Source organism: Neolamprologus multifasciatus, chromosome 7, assembly GCF_963576455.1.
Source record: "Neolamprologus multifasciatus chromosome 7, fNeoMul1.2, whole genome shotgun sequence".
Taxonomy (NCBI): domain Eukaryota; kingdom Metazoa; phylum Chordata; class Actinopteri; order Cichliformes; family Cichlidae; genus Neolamprologus; species Neolamprologus multifasciatus.
In genome coordinates, this window is record NC_140445.1 from 40,568,056 (window position 1) to 40,585,295 (window position 17,240).

The following is a 17,240-nucleotide window of genomic DNA, read 5'->3' on the forward strand; positions in this document are numbered from 1 at the left end:
AGCGGAACAGCGGCACACCGCGGTATCCAGAAATTAGTCGGGTCCCACCTGAGCTGAGGCTGCGGCCATGGCTGGGGAAAATGTCCGAGCGTCCGCAAAAGTGGGGGGATTTCCGAGACAGTTCACGTGCTAGAAGAGAAGAATCCTCGGCGGGATACAAAAATCGTCTGAAGTCCAAGGGGAAAAAGTTCGGGCGCCAGTTGTAACGTGCGGTGGAGATGAAGCCAGCCGCAGAGGTGTGCAGGTGGATAGCGAATGAGCAACAGCTTCTGACTTTCCAAAAAGTACTCATTTATTTACAATATCAAAAATAAAAGTGCTACCTCTACCACACATTACTAAAGAGCACACTAGTCTGCGTACACACAGGAGCATACATTACAAAAGGGGTGCGAAGAAGAACAAAAAGGGGGTGACACACCAGTCATGAGACAGGAGGCACCACCATGTGGTGATACACTGCATTACAATAGCAACTGTTACAAGATGAGGAGTTTTGCAAGTTCATAGTACACCACTTCGAGCTTTTTCTAGAAACAAATAACACTCCAGATGTTTCAAAATCTATAATTTGGGAGTCGCTAAAAGCATATCTGCGGGGCCAAATTATTTCTTTTTCATCTTATAAGAATAAAAAGCGAAACGAACGGCTTCGGGAGCTGACGGAGCTCATAGCTAACATTGACACACAATATGCTACCTGTCAACTGCTGATTTATATAAGCAGAAGGTACTGCTGCAGTCTGAATTTGACACTCTCTCAATTAAAGAAATTGAGAAGCTCCTACTTAGATCAAGACATCATGTATACGAGCATGGTGTAAAAGCAAGTAGATATCTTTCGCATCAGCTTCGTCAATCCGCCACAGCTCAATCTATACCCGACATACAGTTAGACTCCAGTCAGGTGGTAACACACCCTGACGGAATTAATGCTGCTTTCAAGCTATTTTATCAGGATCTCTATACTTCCCGCACTGATTATTCAGAGGCTGACTTGGATTCTTCTTGAGGAACATATATTGTCACGGTCTGCCGGGGCAAGCCGTGTGGGAACTATTTAGGACCCGGAAGCAGCAGCTCTGGTGCAGGTGAGTATTTATTAACACGAGTAGAAATAAACAGCAATGGCGGGTGGACATGAGCAGGAAAACCTAAACTGGGCAGAGCTAACAAAACAAACCAGAACAAAGATGCAGGGAGATCTGGGGAAATACACACAGGGAGACGGATGGAGAAACGCAGGGCGACCGAGGGAAAACAACACAGACGAACCAGCAACGACTAAGACAGAAGACACGACTTAAAAACACTCAGAGAACACAGGGAGATTACACACAGGTGGGGGACACAGCTGGGAGTGATTAACGTGACAAGACTAGGGAGGCAAACTGAAAACACTCACATAAGACGCAGACCTTCACAATAAAACAGGAAACACACACACGCAAAGACACGACTAGGAAACGCGGACTTAACACAGGAATAGATGGGCAGAACAGAATACACTAAACAGGAGGAACAACAGAACCAAAATCACTAATAGAAAACACAAAACGCTGGGTCAAAAGGACCCAGGATCATGACATATATACTTCCACTATTAACCCAGACCAACGTGAGCTACTGGAAAGACCTATTACCGCTGCGGAAATATTGCAGGCAGTTAATTCTTTGCAAAATGGCAAGGCACCGGGCCCAGATGGCTTCTTGTGTGATTTCTATAAACGCTTTGCCGGCAAGTTAGTTTCTTTACTGTCTGAGGTTTTTTCAGAAATTCAGGCAACAAGCACATTGCCACAAACTCTGTCCCAAGCCACAATCTCTGTAATACTCAAAAAAGACAAGGATCCTCAAAAATGTGGATCCTATCGCCCCATTAGTCTACTGAATGTGGATTATAAGATCCTCACAAAAGCTCTTGCACTTCGTATTGAGAAGGTAGTACCTTCTATTATACATGAGGACCAAACAGGCTTTATAGTGAACCGCCAGTCATATTTCAATATCAGACGGCTGTTAAATATCCTATATTCTGACCATTGAGTTGATCACTAATAGTCTCACTAGATGCCGAGAAGGCTTTTGACTGTGTGGATTGGCAATATCTGTTCTCCGTTTTGAAAAAATTTGGCGTCGGTTCTAATTTTATTTCATGGATCAGGACTCTGTACTCAGCACCCCTGTCTTCAGTCCGCACCAATAACACTATTTCAGAATACTTTTCCTTACATAGAGGCACCCGCCAGGGATGCCCCTTAAGCCCCCTGCTATTCAATCTGTCAATAGAGCTGCTGGCGGCAGCATTGAGAACGGACCCCAGAATAAGGGGGATCACTAGGGGAAACACTATTCATAAGTGCTCCTTGTATGCAGACGATCTCCTTCTGTATATTACAGATCCGGAGGCATCAATTCCTTCAGCTCTGGACCTCATTGGATCCTTTGGCCGCCTGTCTGGTTACAGATTGAACCTGGCTAAAAGCACACTGTTCCCTATTAACAGTCTGGCGAAGGAGGCTGACTACTCAGCCTTTCAATTTAGACTGGAACACTCCTCATTCACCTATTTGGGTATTCAAATCACAGACGCTTATCAGGATCTTTTTAAACCAAATTTTACCCCTTTATTAGAGAAAACAAAATCGGATTTGGCACGCTGGTCAGTATTACCCATCTCTCTTGCTGGGCAGGTTAACACGATTAAAGTGGTAGTCTTGCCTCGATTCATGTACCTCTTCCAGATGATACCCCTTTTTCTTCCTAAAACCTTTTTATCCAGTTAGATGGACTCATATCATCTTTTATTTGGGACAAAAAAGTTCCAAGAATCCGTAAATCCTTTTTACAGTGTTCTAAGTCGGAAGGCGGCCTGGCCCTACCAAACTTTATGTATTATTATTGGGCTGCCAATATTGTGAAATTATCCACCTGGATGCAGGCTTTTAGGGAGGGCAGAGGGCCGCCTTGGTCCACTATGGAGCTAGACGGTAATCTCACCATATCCCCTGTTGCAATAATGTGTTCAGGTCTACCAGTCAGTCGCAATGTTCATTTTAAAAATCCTGTGGTTAAGAACTCTCTCAATGTCTGGTTTCAGTGCTCTCCTATTGCGTCAAATCATCTTTTTTTTACCAGCTCTGAGCGATGCAGGGTTCAAGGTTTGGTACAGCAGAGGAATTATCTGCTTCTCTGATCTGTTTGTTAAAGGTTTTTTTTTTTATCCATTTTTATCCTTTGAAGCATTGTCTAAAGATTTTGGAATCCCAAAGACTCACTTCTTTAGATACTTACAAGTGCGTAGCTTTGCAGTTAAACACTTCACTTCTTATCCAAGTCTACCTAATGTCTGTCCACTTGAGGATTGTCTGCAATTTCGATCTATTGCTAGAGGTCACATTTCTCAAATATATAGCACATTGCAGCATATAAAGGCAGACTCTGTGTCCAAAGCCATAAATGCCTGGGAGCTGGACTTAAACCTCCAGATCCCAGATGACCTTTGGGATCTTAGTGTTAGCAAGATCCACGAATCCTCAATCTGTATACGGCATTGTATAATACAGTTTAAAATTCTTCACTGGGCGTACCTAACCAAAGCTAAACTAGCCAAAATATACAATGCCTCTGATGATAGATGTCCGAGGTGCAAGCAATCACCTGCCGATATTAACCATATGTTCTGGACCTGCTCTGATTTGAACCGGTTCTGGGAATTAGTTTTTAAAGCTCTTTCATATGTGTGTGTAAAAACAATTGATCCTAATCCGATGACAGCAGTCTTTGGTGTACTCCCAAACCAACACGGTATAACTTCGTATCAAATGAATGCAGTGGCTTTCTCATCTCTCCTAGCACGCAGGCTAATTCTTCTTAAATGGAAGGGTTCAGGTCCGCCAGTGTTTGTTCAGTGGGTGAGAGAGGTGATGAGGTGCTTGCAGATAAAGAAAACATCAACAAATTTTGTCTTTCAGTGGTTTTACAATTAAGCAATACATAAGTTAATACACAAAAATAGCCCTGTTAGTTTCTGTTTTATGTTTCTAAATGTTCCAAAGTTAAAAGTTGACTTCAGTATGTCCAGGGTTTTTTTGCTTCCATATGGAAATGGGCCCAGTCAAAAGTATTGTCTTTCTGAAATAAGCAAGGCCTTCCCTGAAAACAGTTTCTTCTGGATGGGAGCATATGTCTCTCTAAAATTGCTACATACATTTCAGCACTGATGTTGCCTTTCCAGATGTGCAACCAATAACAGAATCATGAATGTTTTTAATACAATCTTTACTGCCCATCTTTGCTTGTTAATCTACTAAAATTAACATTTTTTATACCCTCCTCATGTTACAGATCTATTGACAGTCAACCTAAATAGACGCAAAGCTGTTTCTTTTTAGTGCTGCTTGCTTTTTCAGCCTTTTGTTGTCCCCTCCTAACTTCTTTGAGACTGCCATCAAATTTTAAACGTGCTACTGTTTTTTTTATGAAAGAGTAAAATGCCTGAATTTTAACATTTGATTTGGTTTTATTTGTGGTCCCGGCAGCGTGGAGGGAAACGGGATTCTCATGTGCTCCATTGACAACCTTCCTGCTCAGCTGCCAATAGAAGCCACAGAGTATTTTGGTGACCGTCTCTTCCCCTACATCTGGGAGATGGTAAGACGTCTGGTTTGATGCCACCAATTTTGCAGTGCATTTGGTGGTGTTTTCTGATCAAGTATGGGAGAGGGCTATGACATGTTTCACATAGTGTTTCCTTTTTTTTGAGTAAATTATATGTCATTACCAGCTACCTTCAGATTCAACCAGACCATTGGACGAAGAAGAATTTAGCCCACAAGTCAGAGATGTAAGTAGTGAAATGTTGGTTGAGAGAAGTATCTCACGTTATTTGTTACAAAGGCATGATGCTATTTTTAGTTGAGTGTTTTACTTCATTTTCTAATTCAATATTTTGGTTGATAACATACATTTATTTATTTGGATTAGATATGTGTATGTAACGGATGTTTATTTGACTCTTTCTGCAAATAAGTGAAATTTATGTCTGGTTTGGATGTTCTGATTTATTCCTAAAGGCTGTCATCGCCTCTAACGGAAAACTTACTCCAAAGTTTGAATACATTGAAAAACTTAGAGAAAGAAGGTAAGTCTTCAGACAGGAACTGTGAATATGTAAGTTTGTTTGTTTGTTTGTTATATTTGCATTTAAATGCTTCGTTTGAATGTAATTCTTATTTTAAATGTTCATCAAACTTGTTAAAACATTCTATGAGTAAGATACAATGTCTAACGATTACAGGAAAGGTGCAATAGCTCACCAGCTCTGAATTTCTAAATTGTAGAGCTTGTTAACCTCAGTTATTAACTTGGTTTCTAGTGTGCCGTTTCTGCTGTTGCATTCCTTAAGTAATCCTTTCCTAGAATTGTCATTTGTGAAGTTTGAGGATCTTTGTTCATAGTAACTAACCATTACTTAGGGCGGTTGTGGCTCAAAGAGTTGGCAGTTTGTCGTGTAACCGGAAGGTTGCCAGTTTGAGCCCCGGCTCGGACAGTCTCGGTCGTTGTGTCCTTGGGCAAGACACTTCACCTGCCGCCTACTGGTGTTGGCCAGAGGGGCCGATGGCGCGATGTGGCAGCCTCGCTTCTGTCAGTCTGCCCCAGGGCAGCTGTTTCTACGACTGTAGCTTGCCTCCACCAGTGTGTGAATGTGAGAGTGAATGAATAGTGGAATTGTAAAGCGCTTTGAGGGCCCCGAAAAGCGCTATATAAATGCAATCCATTATTATTATTATTATTATTACTATGTGGTTGTTCCTGCACAGTGCTGCCTTCTGCATTAACACCTTACTTTGCTAGCATGCTAAATAGGCCATCTCTGCTAACTAACTCCAGAAGCTGGAATATGCACTCACCAAGTGGTAGACATATCTTATCTTCTCTTTTACACTAAAAACCCAATCACTCATTATGCTGAGTCTTTCTGTCTTGTTTTGTCTGGTGTTAACATGCATTTTTTTTTTTTAGTTGTAATCAGATGTAAGATGTAATCAACAAATATAACAGATATAATCAATACCAGTTTTACTTCTGTGCATAAATAAAAGCTAGGACAAAGACTGGAGGCAGGATATAACTGCTAGAATTCCACTGTTAACAGAGAACAAAATCTACTTAAAAAAAGACTCAGACCTTGACTGCACTTAGGAGTTTCATAGAGATGATTTATCTTAAAAGAATACAACATTTTTTTCTCAAGTGTCTTTAAGTAAATGAGTACAAATAACATAACATAATAACATAAAATGGTTCATTGCTTGTGACTCTATGGAAAAAGACAGCTTTCAAATAACATCAGATTTGTACGTTTTCTCCATTTTCTCTACATCAGCAATGTCTGAAAACAGTACTGGAATATTTTTTGTCTTATCTGCTACATTAAGTAAGTTTGAAGACTAACATTGAGGACAGGTTTACTTGTTTATGTTAGCATCTACTTTACATGCCCAGGCCACAAATCTAGCTATTTAATATTGCATGTTCTTCAGGGCTCGCAAAATCGCTAGCCCGACGTCCCGGGGCTAGCGATCTTTCCAGTCGGGCTACCAAAATCTATCGCTGCCCTGCCCGTCGGGCTATCATAGGAAGGAAAATATATGTCTATGCTTTTGCATTCGTTCGCCAATGTAGCTGAGTAATTAGGTCATTGGCAATGGTGAGCCACTGTCAATATGTGACATATTGAAATCGCGTTTGAATTTGCGCTTGTTTTTTACTTTCACTTTCATTTTGCGATCGCGCGAACGGTGTATAGAGAGCGGCAGCACTGATTGGTGAGTGACGATTAATTGCGCACCAATTCCTCTGACTTCGTCTTATCACTCATTAGCTTACTATTCAAACGTGACAAGTGAAATCTCTCGCAGCAAGCTTAAACATGTGAGAGGTTGAGTGCGCAAAAAACCGCTGACCGTTATGTAAGTACGTGTGTAAAAGCAGCAGGATTTACGCTGGTATTTTAGTTCTGCTGAGCCAAATAAGACAGGTCAGGGTGAAGAAGGGGCAGCCAAAGAAAAGCTTACCACAAAACGGAAAAGTTATGATAAATCAGACTATGAGGCAAAAAGAAAGCGCAGCTTTTTTGGTTTCATGGACAAAATAATTTCTGTGGCTGGAATATGACAAGCTAAAGAACATGATGTTCTGCCAGGTGTGTTGTGAGTTTCATTTGATTTCTGAGTCCATAAGCGCCTTTGTTACTGGGACCAGTAATTTTAAGAAAGGCCCCCATTAGAACCCATGAGAAATGCAAGAAATGCATTATTGCCCAGTCTGCAGTATCTTTCCCAGAACAAACAGCAATTGGAAAAAACATACTAAAAATAAACCAAGCACAACAAGAACTCCTGAAAAATCAGTTTAGAACAGCGTGCTATATTGCAAAGAGTGAACTACCACTGGCAAAATTTAGCAGTCTTTGCAAACTTCAAAAAGCAATTGGCCTAGATCTTGGTTCCACTTGCCTCTTACCCGTGACTTCAGTGGAAATTTCAAATTCAGGATCTGACACAGACTGATTTATGTCCTACACAGTTCTTACAAATTCATAGAAATTTCTGTTCAATTTGAACCAAGTATTTGAGTTGATGTTTGTAATTTTTATACAGTTGTTGTGATTTGTATTTTAACAATTTTTTTGATTAATTTTGGAGGTGAGAGATTAATTTTGTTTCTCTTGTAACAATATTCCGTTACAATATTATACTCTAATGTATAATATTATATATAATATATAATATATAATATAAACAAAACATAAAAAAATTGCTTTCTTTTTTATTCGGGCTACTTAAATTTATTTTGGGCTACCAAAAATGGAAGAATGCCTGCCCGAAGGGCTACCAGAGATTTTGAAATTTTGCGAGCCCTGTTCTTATTATTACATGTCAGATCTGCAGTTAACTTATGGCAGCTTATTAGCAAACTGTGGGTCTAGACAGTCACTTACAAATGTAAAACATTTTGAAGCTTAGACTTGTAAGTAAACATGCCCTGTGATCTAATGCTTTTTTCTAGTACCAAAGTCACAGAAATCAATTCAGTCTGGCTCTGTATAAAGGAGATTTCTCAAAAACATGAAAATATAATCATTTGCACATTTAGCATTCGTCATCTGGGAAATCACATTTATAGCATATAGCATTTAGGAATGGTTTTAAATCTGCTCTAATTATTTTCTCAGATCTGTTGATTATTTGTAATTGATTTGCTTATTTTACTGCAGTCTTAGCTTTTTTTTTTACATGTTCGCAAGAGTTGTATTTACAAATATTTGAATGTGTTTGTTGGATCTATTGACAGATCTATGACTTTATAACGTTTAACCAATGAATATTTTTATTAATCATTAACAATCAGACTGTATGCATTTTTTTTCTCGAAGGCTGTAGGAACAGCTTGCTTGGAGGGATCTCATCCTCTTTTCACCATGCTCAGTGAATCCATGGTCACCAAAGCCTTCCATTTGGTCATATTTAGGCCAGCTCTAAGACCTGATGAGTTTTTTTTCTTAACTGATCCTAAGTATAATTTTTCGAGACAAGCCATGCCATCAAATTTTTAATCCTTTTGACTGAATTTGGCTCCTTAAGATATGTAAACTTAGGGGGTAATCCTCCTGAGTGAATGTCTGCCTTTTCTTTTTTAATTAAGAATACAAGTGCCAGGCAGACCTACAGTCAGTCCCGCTGTGGCTAGAGCATTTGTGCAATGCGGTTTCCAATTAGGCCAGCGATAACAAGCCCACGGGTTTGACTCCGGGGGGATTTGAGGGGGGTGATGGGATCTTAATCCCACAGGTCACTCTGGGTGCCTCAATCATCCAATAATATTGGTGGTGGTGCTGGTGTAATGTTGAGTGGATCCTGCCTGCAAAATCACAGATTTTTTTTACTGAATCTAGCAGATATTTTAAGAAGGATATATAATTTGATTAAAAGTCTTCCTACTCTGGGTTTTCCAGAGCATGGCTTTCATTGTCACATTGTTTAATCACAAGTCACTACTTTTATGATGCCAGAGATTCCTTTAACAAAACAGAAAAAAACCCCAAATACATAAAAAGGAATATACATAGTAATATTTAAATGAGGCATACTCATAGGCAGAGATAACGCGTTACTGCCCATCTCTGCCTATGAGTATGCCTCATACTACATTACTTGTAACGCGTTACTGTAATCTGATTACTTTTTTCAAGTAACGAGTAAAGTAAGGGATTACTATTGCAAAAACGGTAATTAGATTACCGTTACTTTCCCGTAGGAACGCTGCGTTACTGCGTTACTAAAACAGTGATTTTTTTTGCGAGAATGTCTCATGACAGTGACGTTAGCAAGTGCGACGTTCGTGACAACAGATCAACAATGGATAATATATAGAGTGCGGGAGAGAGTATGAGCGTGCAGCGTGGAAGTACTGACCTTACTTTGAGTTTGATTCCATAAAAAGTGACAAAAACATTAGTGTCCGTTGTGCGTGGGAAGAAAACTTCTTTTTACAGCGAAAAAAAACCCTAAACTTCCAAGCAAGCACCGAGTGCGCTACGACGTAATGGGAAATTCACAGAGAAACTCGCGGATTCTTCCACTGACCGCTGCGGCTCACCTGCACCAGGGCAAACCTCTGCCTACCCTACTCCTGCTTTACAGGTGAAAATAGAGCAACAGGACCGCTAGTCTTTGATTTTATTTATTTTCCGCTGTGTTTTACTTGTATCTATTTGAAAGAGTGATTGTAAACACAAAACATATTTTATTTTATGTGCTGGAATGTGCAGAAAATAGGTTTAAATATTAAACAAATTTCTTCCAGTCAGTGAATGTTGCATATAATTTAATTTTTGCTTGATGCATAAAGTTAAAAGATTAAATCTAATAAAACAAGTTTTTAAAAAAGAGACTTTTCCATTTGATTACATTTTGTATGATGGATTATGCAGAAAAAGTAGAATTGGGCTGAAAGATCTATCGCTTTATCACCTATTCAGGTTGTAAATCGTGTTTTTAAAAAGCAACTAAGTAAATAAGTAATTAATTACTTTTGAAAATAAGTAATCAGTAAAGTAATGGGATTTGTTTTTTGGGGAAGTAATCAGTAATTAGTTACTGATTACTTTTTTCAAGTAACTTGACCAACACTGCTCATAGGTTACCTGGCTTTTTAAATCTTACTAACAGTTAATGTATTGTGTATTATGCATTATAATATAATGTACTATAAATTAGAGATGGACCGATCCGATATTACGTATCGGTATCGGTCCGATACTGACCTAAATTACTGGATCGGATATCGGAGAGAAATAAAAAATGTAATCCGATCCATTAAATATCAAAAAAGCACCTCACAAAACTTGCGACGGCGTAACTCGGCTCATAACCGTAGCACGTAAGAGCAGTGTGGTCACGTGATAGAGGGCTGTGTGTATTTGTAGCCTGCTAGCAAACATTTCATCTCCGAGGAAGTTATCTCAGAGAGAAGTAAAGCAAGTGTGTAAGTTCATCTCTGAATGTTTGTAAAGCATTCCTGCGTTAAGCTTAACAACCGATATATAGAGCAACTGCCTTTCTCTCTCTCTCCTGCTGCTACTTCAATCATGAAACTGATCAGTGATCAGCTGATCGGCTTTTCTGTCGCTAGTCCCTCTCTCTTCTTTGTTTTTGGCTCACTTTGCACCAGAAAGAGGAAACCAGTGGCTGAACAACAGCAGCACTATTAAGCTTGATAAGCTGTTGTTAGAATTTATTTAATATTACTTTCTAGACCAGGATCTTTTTCTATGCAGCTGACGGCTGGTAACTGTGCAGGGGCGGATCTAGCAAAGTTTAGCCAGGGGGGCCGTTAGGGCATTAACAGGGAAAAGGGGGCACAAAGAAAAATTTTTCTTTCTTATTCTCATTTAAAATATCTAGCTTTTAATTATTTAATAATTATCTGAATCTTACACCCAAAGTTTTAATCTGATGTAAAATGTATAGAAGTCCATTACTGTATATAGTAACTGTTAAGTCTAATATACCCTAGTAAGCTGTAGTACTTTTTCCTTTGGGAAAGTACCATCTGTGAATTCTGCAATTCTGTTGAAGGAAGATGTTGAATCTATTTAATTATTCTTGAAAAATAATTTATTTCTGTGATTTTTTTTCACCCTGCATCAAATTAAAGTTGATTACATTGATTAAGCATCATGAGGAGGAGGGTGGTTCCCTATTTTCTTTTGCTGGGAGTTTGCAACCCTATTAGTTAGGTTGCTTAATATTTCTGCTAAGTACTCTTTAAAATACCAGAATAGGGAGGATGGAGTAGGTTTAACTTTATTAGATTGATCAGTGTTGCTGATCTATGAAATATTTTGGGTGCAGTGTGTTTTTTTTTTTTACATACAGATATAACAGAATAGCTTTAGTGTTGTTGTTGTTTTTTAACTTGAGTATGAACTTATACAAAAAGCAGCAAGATATTAAAAAAACAGTTTTATTGATTAAAAAACACACTATATCGGATTCATATCGGTATCGGCAGATATCCAAATTTATGATATCGGTATCGGACACAAAAAAGTGGTATCGTGCCATCTCTACTATAAATGCTACTTTTTGACATTTTTATTATTTACTTCCAATTTAAACAAAAATGCACTGCCTGACAAGAAAAGTACCAACCTAGATCTAACTAAACAAATGATCTCCCATTGGAGAATTATTGCTATGATTGATTGGTTTTAATTGGGCTATTGAACCCTAAATAATACGGTGCTTCTCATTAAATAATCACAATGGAAAACATACATCCTGTGGTTGTGGAAATGTCTTACTCCATTTAGAAAGATCAAATCATTGGCTTGCATTAAGCAAAGGTTGAGGAGAAGCACTGGTGGCCGCCAGGATTTTTACCTATTTTTTCCCATGTTTCACCCACTTTCTCCACTGCTAGCCTTCCTCTTGTCTGAATTCTGTCCAATTCTTCATCAGTCATACAGTTTGCTACCTATTGCTGCCATTTTGACTTTTTACACACTGTATTGTAAATAACTAAGACATTGATTCAAACCTTTCTACACATTACCCTCTTTGACTCTCGGAGGAGGCGGACGCATCGTTCCCCTCTCCCTCCCTTACCTTCCCTGCTGCTGCTTCTGTCTGTTTGTCTAGTCTCTTCTAACTCTAACCCTCAAAGAGTTTCTCAGTCTTGTTCTCTAAAACCTAAAGAATTATGGATTTGATCAACTGTGACACCTTGCTGGGCTTGGGAGAGCCAGATTGTCCTGCAGAGACGTTTGCTGCCGGATACTCGATGGTCGGTTGCGTTGTGTGTCTGGCGACACTCTCGATGGAGGACAATGAAAAACATCTACCAATTTGGAACCACGATAACAGAGTTCTGGCTGATTGGAGCTGGCTCGGATCTGGCTTATCGAAGAACGAGAAGTGGCTATAGCTGTTCAAAATCCCACAAGGCTGGCCGACATGATAGGGAAGGCTGTGAGTACTCAGACTGTGTTTTGAACGCAATATGGATACGATCTTGGAGAAACTCATGGCTCTGTAATATGGATAACATCTTGGAGAAGAACAACGGGAATTGAGATAATTGGTGACCAGTCATCAATGTTCCCTCTAATTTTTCATGTGTCTGAGCGAACACACAAACTCCCTGAGCGGTCCCTTGGACCACTGTGAGCGACAGCAGACGTGTGCACTGTGGTCACGCCAGCATCGAATCCATCCAAGTTACATGGTTTATTCCAATAATCAAATTACAGTGTTTACATTTATGTTAGCTACTTTTAATTAACTGCTTTAGCCCACTTACAATAAAAATTTAAAAAAGAATCTTGTTCATGACCTGTGTAGTATGTTAACACAGTAAAAATAGCTCTGACTTGTATTATGAGTCTGTGGTCTGGGAGAGAGTCCTGTAACTCTGTCTGCAAAATACAGTATATAATGACTAATGTTAGGCAATTAATTATATAGTTACTTCTTCAAAAAAGTAACTGAGTTATGCAAACAAAGTTTTTTGCAGCTGTTTACCTAAAAATAAACATTTCAAACTATTTACAGAACAATCAGCCGTTCTGCATCAAATTTGATGCCACACAAATTTTTTGTGCCACTCCAAAAAATAATTTCTGTCCACTATGAGATAAAGGAGAACGACAGCCTGATACCTGCAGGCCTGACAACAGGAGATGTATCACTGCTGTAACACCTGTAACGTTCAGCAGTCGCCTCATTGTAATGACACACACAACAAAGCTATTGACTACACTACACACTAACGACACAAGATTTGCGCTAAACGTCGCAAATCTCTCACATCTCAAAACACCGCTGTCACTCCTAAAACTTCCCCTTTCCTAAACAACAAAATACCATGTTGCCATATCATTTTTTGGATTGGTCGGCATGGTACATTTTTCCACCAATAGGAAAGGGTGGGGTTTTTTGATTTTGTTTTTGCTCACAGGCTTTTGAGCGTTTTCCTTATAAAACGCTGTTTTTACCGTTTCTTCCTGCACTAAATATAAACAACGATAGTATTCAGGAAGAAAACCAAACATTGCATATTTTTATCATAACTCTGGTTTTACGTGGCCTATTAACATAATTTAAAAGTCCACACTTTTTCCGTCAATTGTTTGTCTGTCCTGCTCACATCTCCAATGGTTGTACACGTTGTCATTAACGTGGCTTCACTCCTCATCAGCCGCTTTGCTAGCTAAAACACCGGTGTCGGCACATAAGGACGCTGTCATAGCCTGTCAACGACGTTGATTAGCTGCGTATATACGAATGTGAATCGCATTATTGGCTGGACTATGGGATAAGGTGGCATCGTTCTAATCCCATACTGGAGCAGCCAGTCACTTACTGACTAACACTGCAAAACAGAATTGTTAAAGTATTAATTTTAATTTCAATTCAGGTTAGATTTTTTTTCTGTGCGCAGAGACCATGCCAGCAGTGCGCACGCGCACAGCTTAGAGGGAACATTGCCAGTGATGAACATTAGACCAACTGTAAAAATTGGATGCAGTTGTTCACACTAAACCCAAACATTCACTTCATGCGGCCTCCCTGGCGCCAGCTGAAGGCCTACCAAGGTTGAAGCTGACTAGAACAACAAATTCTTCCCATGATAACAGGGGTCCGTTCTTCTTACCTCGCTAAGTAAGGTAGCTGGATTTGATTGTTGACGATTTCGCGTGATCTTGGATCGTTCGGTTCTCCGGAGCTCATCCGGGACTTGCTGTCATAGCAACAGATCCGTAAGCGTAAACCTGCTTGGGAGCAGGCTTACTTTATGTAAACAGGATTAGATCGCGGCCACTCAGGTATGTCCGCTTCATTTATACGAAAGCAACAGCGATATTTTTCCACTGTTTTTCCATAAATAAATATCATCAATGTAACTAAAGATAATGCAGTATTTGATTCTTTTATTGATTTCATACAGATACATACAGGTCATTTCCTAAAAAAAGGGAAATGTACTATTAATCATTCTATTTCATGTATTTGATTATTTCAGATGTAATTCATATTTTAGAGTAGTAATAGTAAATTACTTCGTGTAATCAAGATGAGAGACCACGGCTATAAAAGCGAAGGTGGATTTGGGAAGTCTGTCGCAGCCATGTCCTGTCCATTTGTACGCGAGCAACCCATTGCGGAAGGTGCAAGATTGATAAGGAGAGCATTCAACCCTAGGGCCAGCTCCTCTGCCGGGGTGTGACGAGGGGGTGCAGGACCACCACCTGTCTTTTTTTTCTCTGCCCTTTTCTTGGTTGCTGTTATAAACAAACAAACAGATTATTTCAGGGTCTCTTTTCAAGAGACTAAAAGCAATATAAGTGATAAATATTACCATTCTGTAGAATATTCTTATATTTCACTTTTACTTGTTCCCATGTTCTAGTGGGTCATGTTGTGGCTCTAATGTGAAAGAGGATATAATGTAATATAATATAATAAATTACTTACAAGTTTAATTTGTCAGCAACTTTCTGCCAGCCCTCTCTCCTTGCTTTTGCAGCCTTTGCAGTGTTCCCTTGCATTTTAATTAAACTCTGAAACTCCTGAAATCCCTCAATCAAGAGTTCTTGCTCTGCTGCCGAAAAATACTGAGCGCGCTCCTTCGACATTTTCGCCGACCAATCAAAGGGTTGCCGATCAATGTTTCTACTATCGATGCGTAGCCCCTTTTAAGCCACCCAGTGATCTCACATTACTTCATCCAGCTGTACTAATCGTCAACAACAGGTGTGTTCGGAGAACTGGAATAGCGAGCTCAAAGTTGGCGCGATGATTTGATCTTGGATGTGTCATTTGATCTTGGATGTAGTAAGCGAGGTACGAAGAACGGACCTCAGGATTGTTGTCAGAATTCTTTGTACCTCCTTCAAGGCCACCTGGATCCACTGGAGACTGTGATGCCTCAAAGGCATTTATGTCATTTATCTTTAATGTTTGCTTTAAAATAATTCATTTGTATGTATTTAAGTTAAAAAGAACAGTAAAAAGAGTTAAAAATGTTAAGAAGATTTAATTTTGAAGGTGAACTTGCTAATAACCAGGAGTGACATGTTTAGCCGCATGTTCTCCTTAAATTGCTGGCTGTCTGAGTGGTGTCCCAGAAACGATGTGGGCTTCATAGATAATTGGCAAACCTTCTGGAGGAAACCTGGTCTTGTTAGGAGAGATGGCATCCATCCCACTTTGGATGGAGCAGCTCTCATTTCTAGAAATATCGACAATTTTATTAAACCCCTCAAAACATGACTATCCAGAGTTGGGACCAGGAAGCAGAGTTGCAGTCTTACACGCCTCTCTGCAGCTTCTCTCCTCCTGCTACCCCCCCAAAAACCCATCTCCATAGAGACTGTGTCTGCTTCCAAAAAGACAAAAAACAAACTAAAAACCAGCAACAAACAACTTAAACATTTACAAAGAAAGAACAATACAGTATCCACATCTGAACCAAAGAGTAAAACAGTGAAATGTGGATTATTAAATATTAGGTCTCTCTCTTCCAAGTCTCTGTTAGTACATGACTTAATAATTGATCAACAAATTGATTTACTCTGCCTTACAGAAACCTGGTTGCAGCAGGATGATTTTGTTAGTTTAAATGAATCAACACCCCCGAGTCATTCTAACTACCAGAAATCTCGAAGCACAGGTCGAGGGGGCGGTGTGGCAGCAATTTTTCACACCAGTCTATTAATTAATGAAAGACCAAGACAGACTTTTAATTCATTTGAAAGCCTGATGCTTAACATTGTCCACCCCAGCTGTGAAACTCAGAAACCAGTCTTACTTGTTATCATCTATCGTCCACCTGGGCCTTACACAGAGTTTCTGTCTGATTTCTCAGACTTATATCTGATTTAGTTCTGAGCTCAGATAAAATAATTATTGTGGGTGATTTTAACATCCATGTAGATGCTAAAAATGACAGCCTCAACATGGCATTTAATCTGTTGTTAGACTCAATTGGTTTCTCTCAAAATGTAAAAGAACCCACCCACCACTTTAATCACACTCTAGATCTTGTTTTAACATATGGCATAGAAACTGAACATTTAACAGTGTTTCCTGAAAACCCTCTCCTGTCTGATCATTTCTTGATAACATTTACATTTACAATAATTGATTACGCAGCAGTGGAGAGTGGACTTTATCAAAGTAGATGTCTTTCTGAAAGCGCTGTAACTAAGTTTAAGAATATAATCCAGCCACTGTTATCATCGTCAATGCCCTGTACCAACACAGAGCAGAGCAGCTATCTGAACGCTACCCCAACAGAGGTCGATTATCTTGTTAATAATTTCACCTCCTCACTACGTACGACTCTGGATACTGTAGCTCCAGTGAAAACTAAGGTCTCTAATCAGAAGTACCTGACCCCGTGGTATAATTCTCAAACACGTACCCTAAAGCAGATGACTCGTAATCTGGAGAGGAAATGGCGTGTCACAAATTTAGAGGATCATCATTTAGCCTGGAGAAATAGTTTGTTGCTTTATAAGAAAGCCCTCCGCAAAGCCAGAACAGCTTACTACTCATCACTGATTGAAGAAAATAAGAACAACCCCAGGTTTCTCTTCAGCACTGTAGCCAGGCTGACAAAAAGTCAGAGCTCTTTTGAGCCAACCATCCCTTTAACGTTAACTAGTG

The 17,240-nt window shown here is 39.4% G+C and overlaps 1 protein-coding gene across 1 annotated transcript in view; it reads left to right on the plus strand.

Annotated features, from left to right (window-relative positions):
• aass (aminoadipate-semialdehyde synthase) overlaps positions 1 to 17,240 on the plus strand; it is an 81,946-nt gene that overhangs the window by 45,214 nt on the left and 19,492 nt on the right. The window contains exons 11-13 of the mRNA XM_085169038.1: positions 4,542 to 4,653; positions 4,787 to 4,846; positions 5,076 to 5,143. Coding sequence (XP_085025164.1) covers positions 4,542 to 4,653; positions 4,787 to 4,846; positions 5,076 to 5,143 — 240 coding nt within the window. The remainder of the gene's footprint in view (positions 1 to 4,541; positions 4,654 to 4,786; positions 4,847 to 5,075; positions 5,144 to 17,240) is intronic.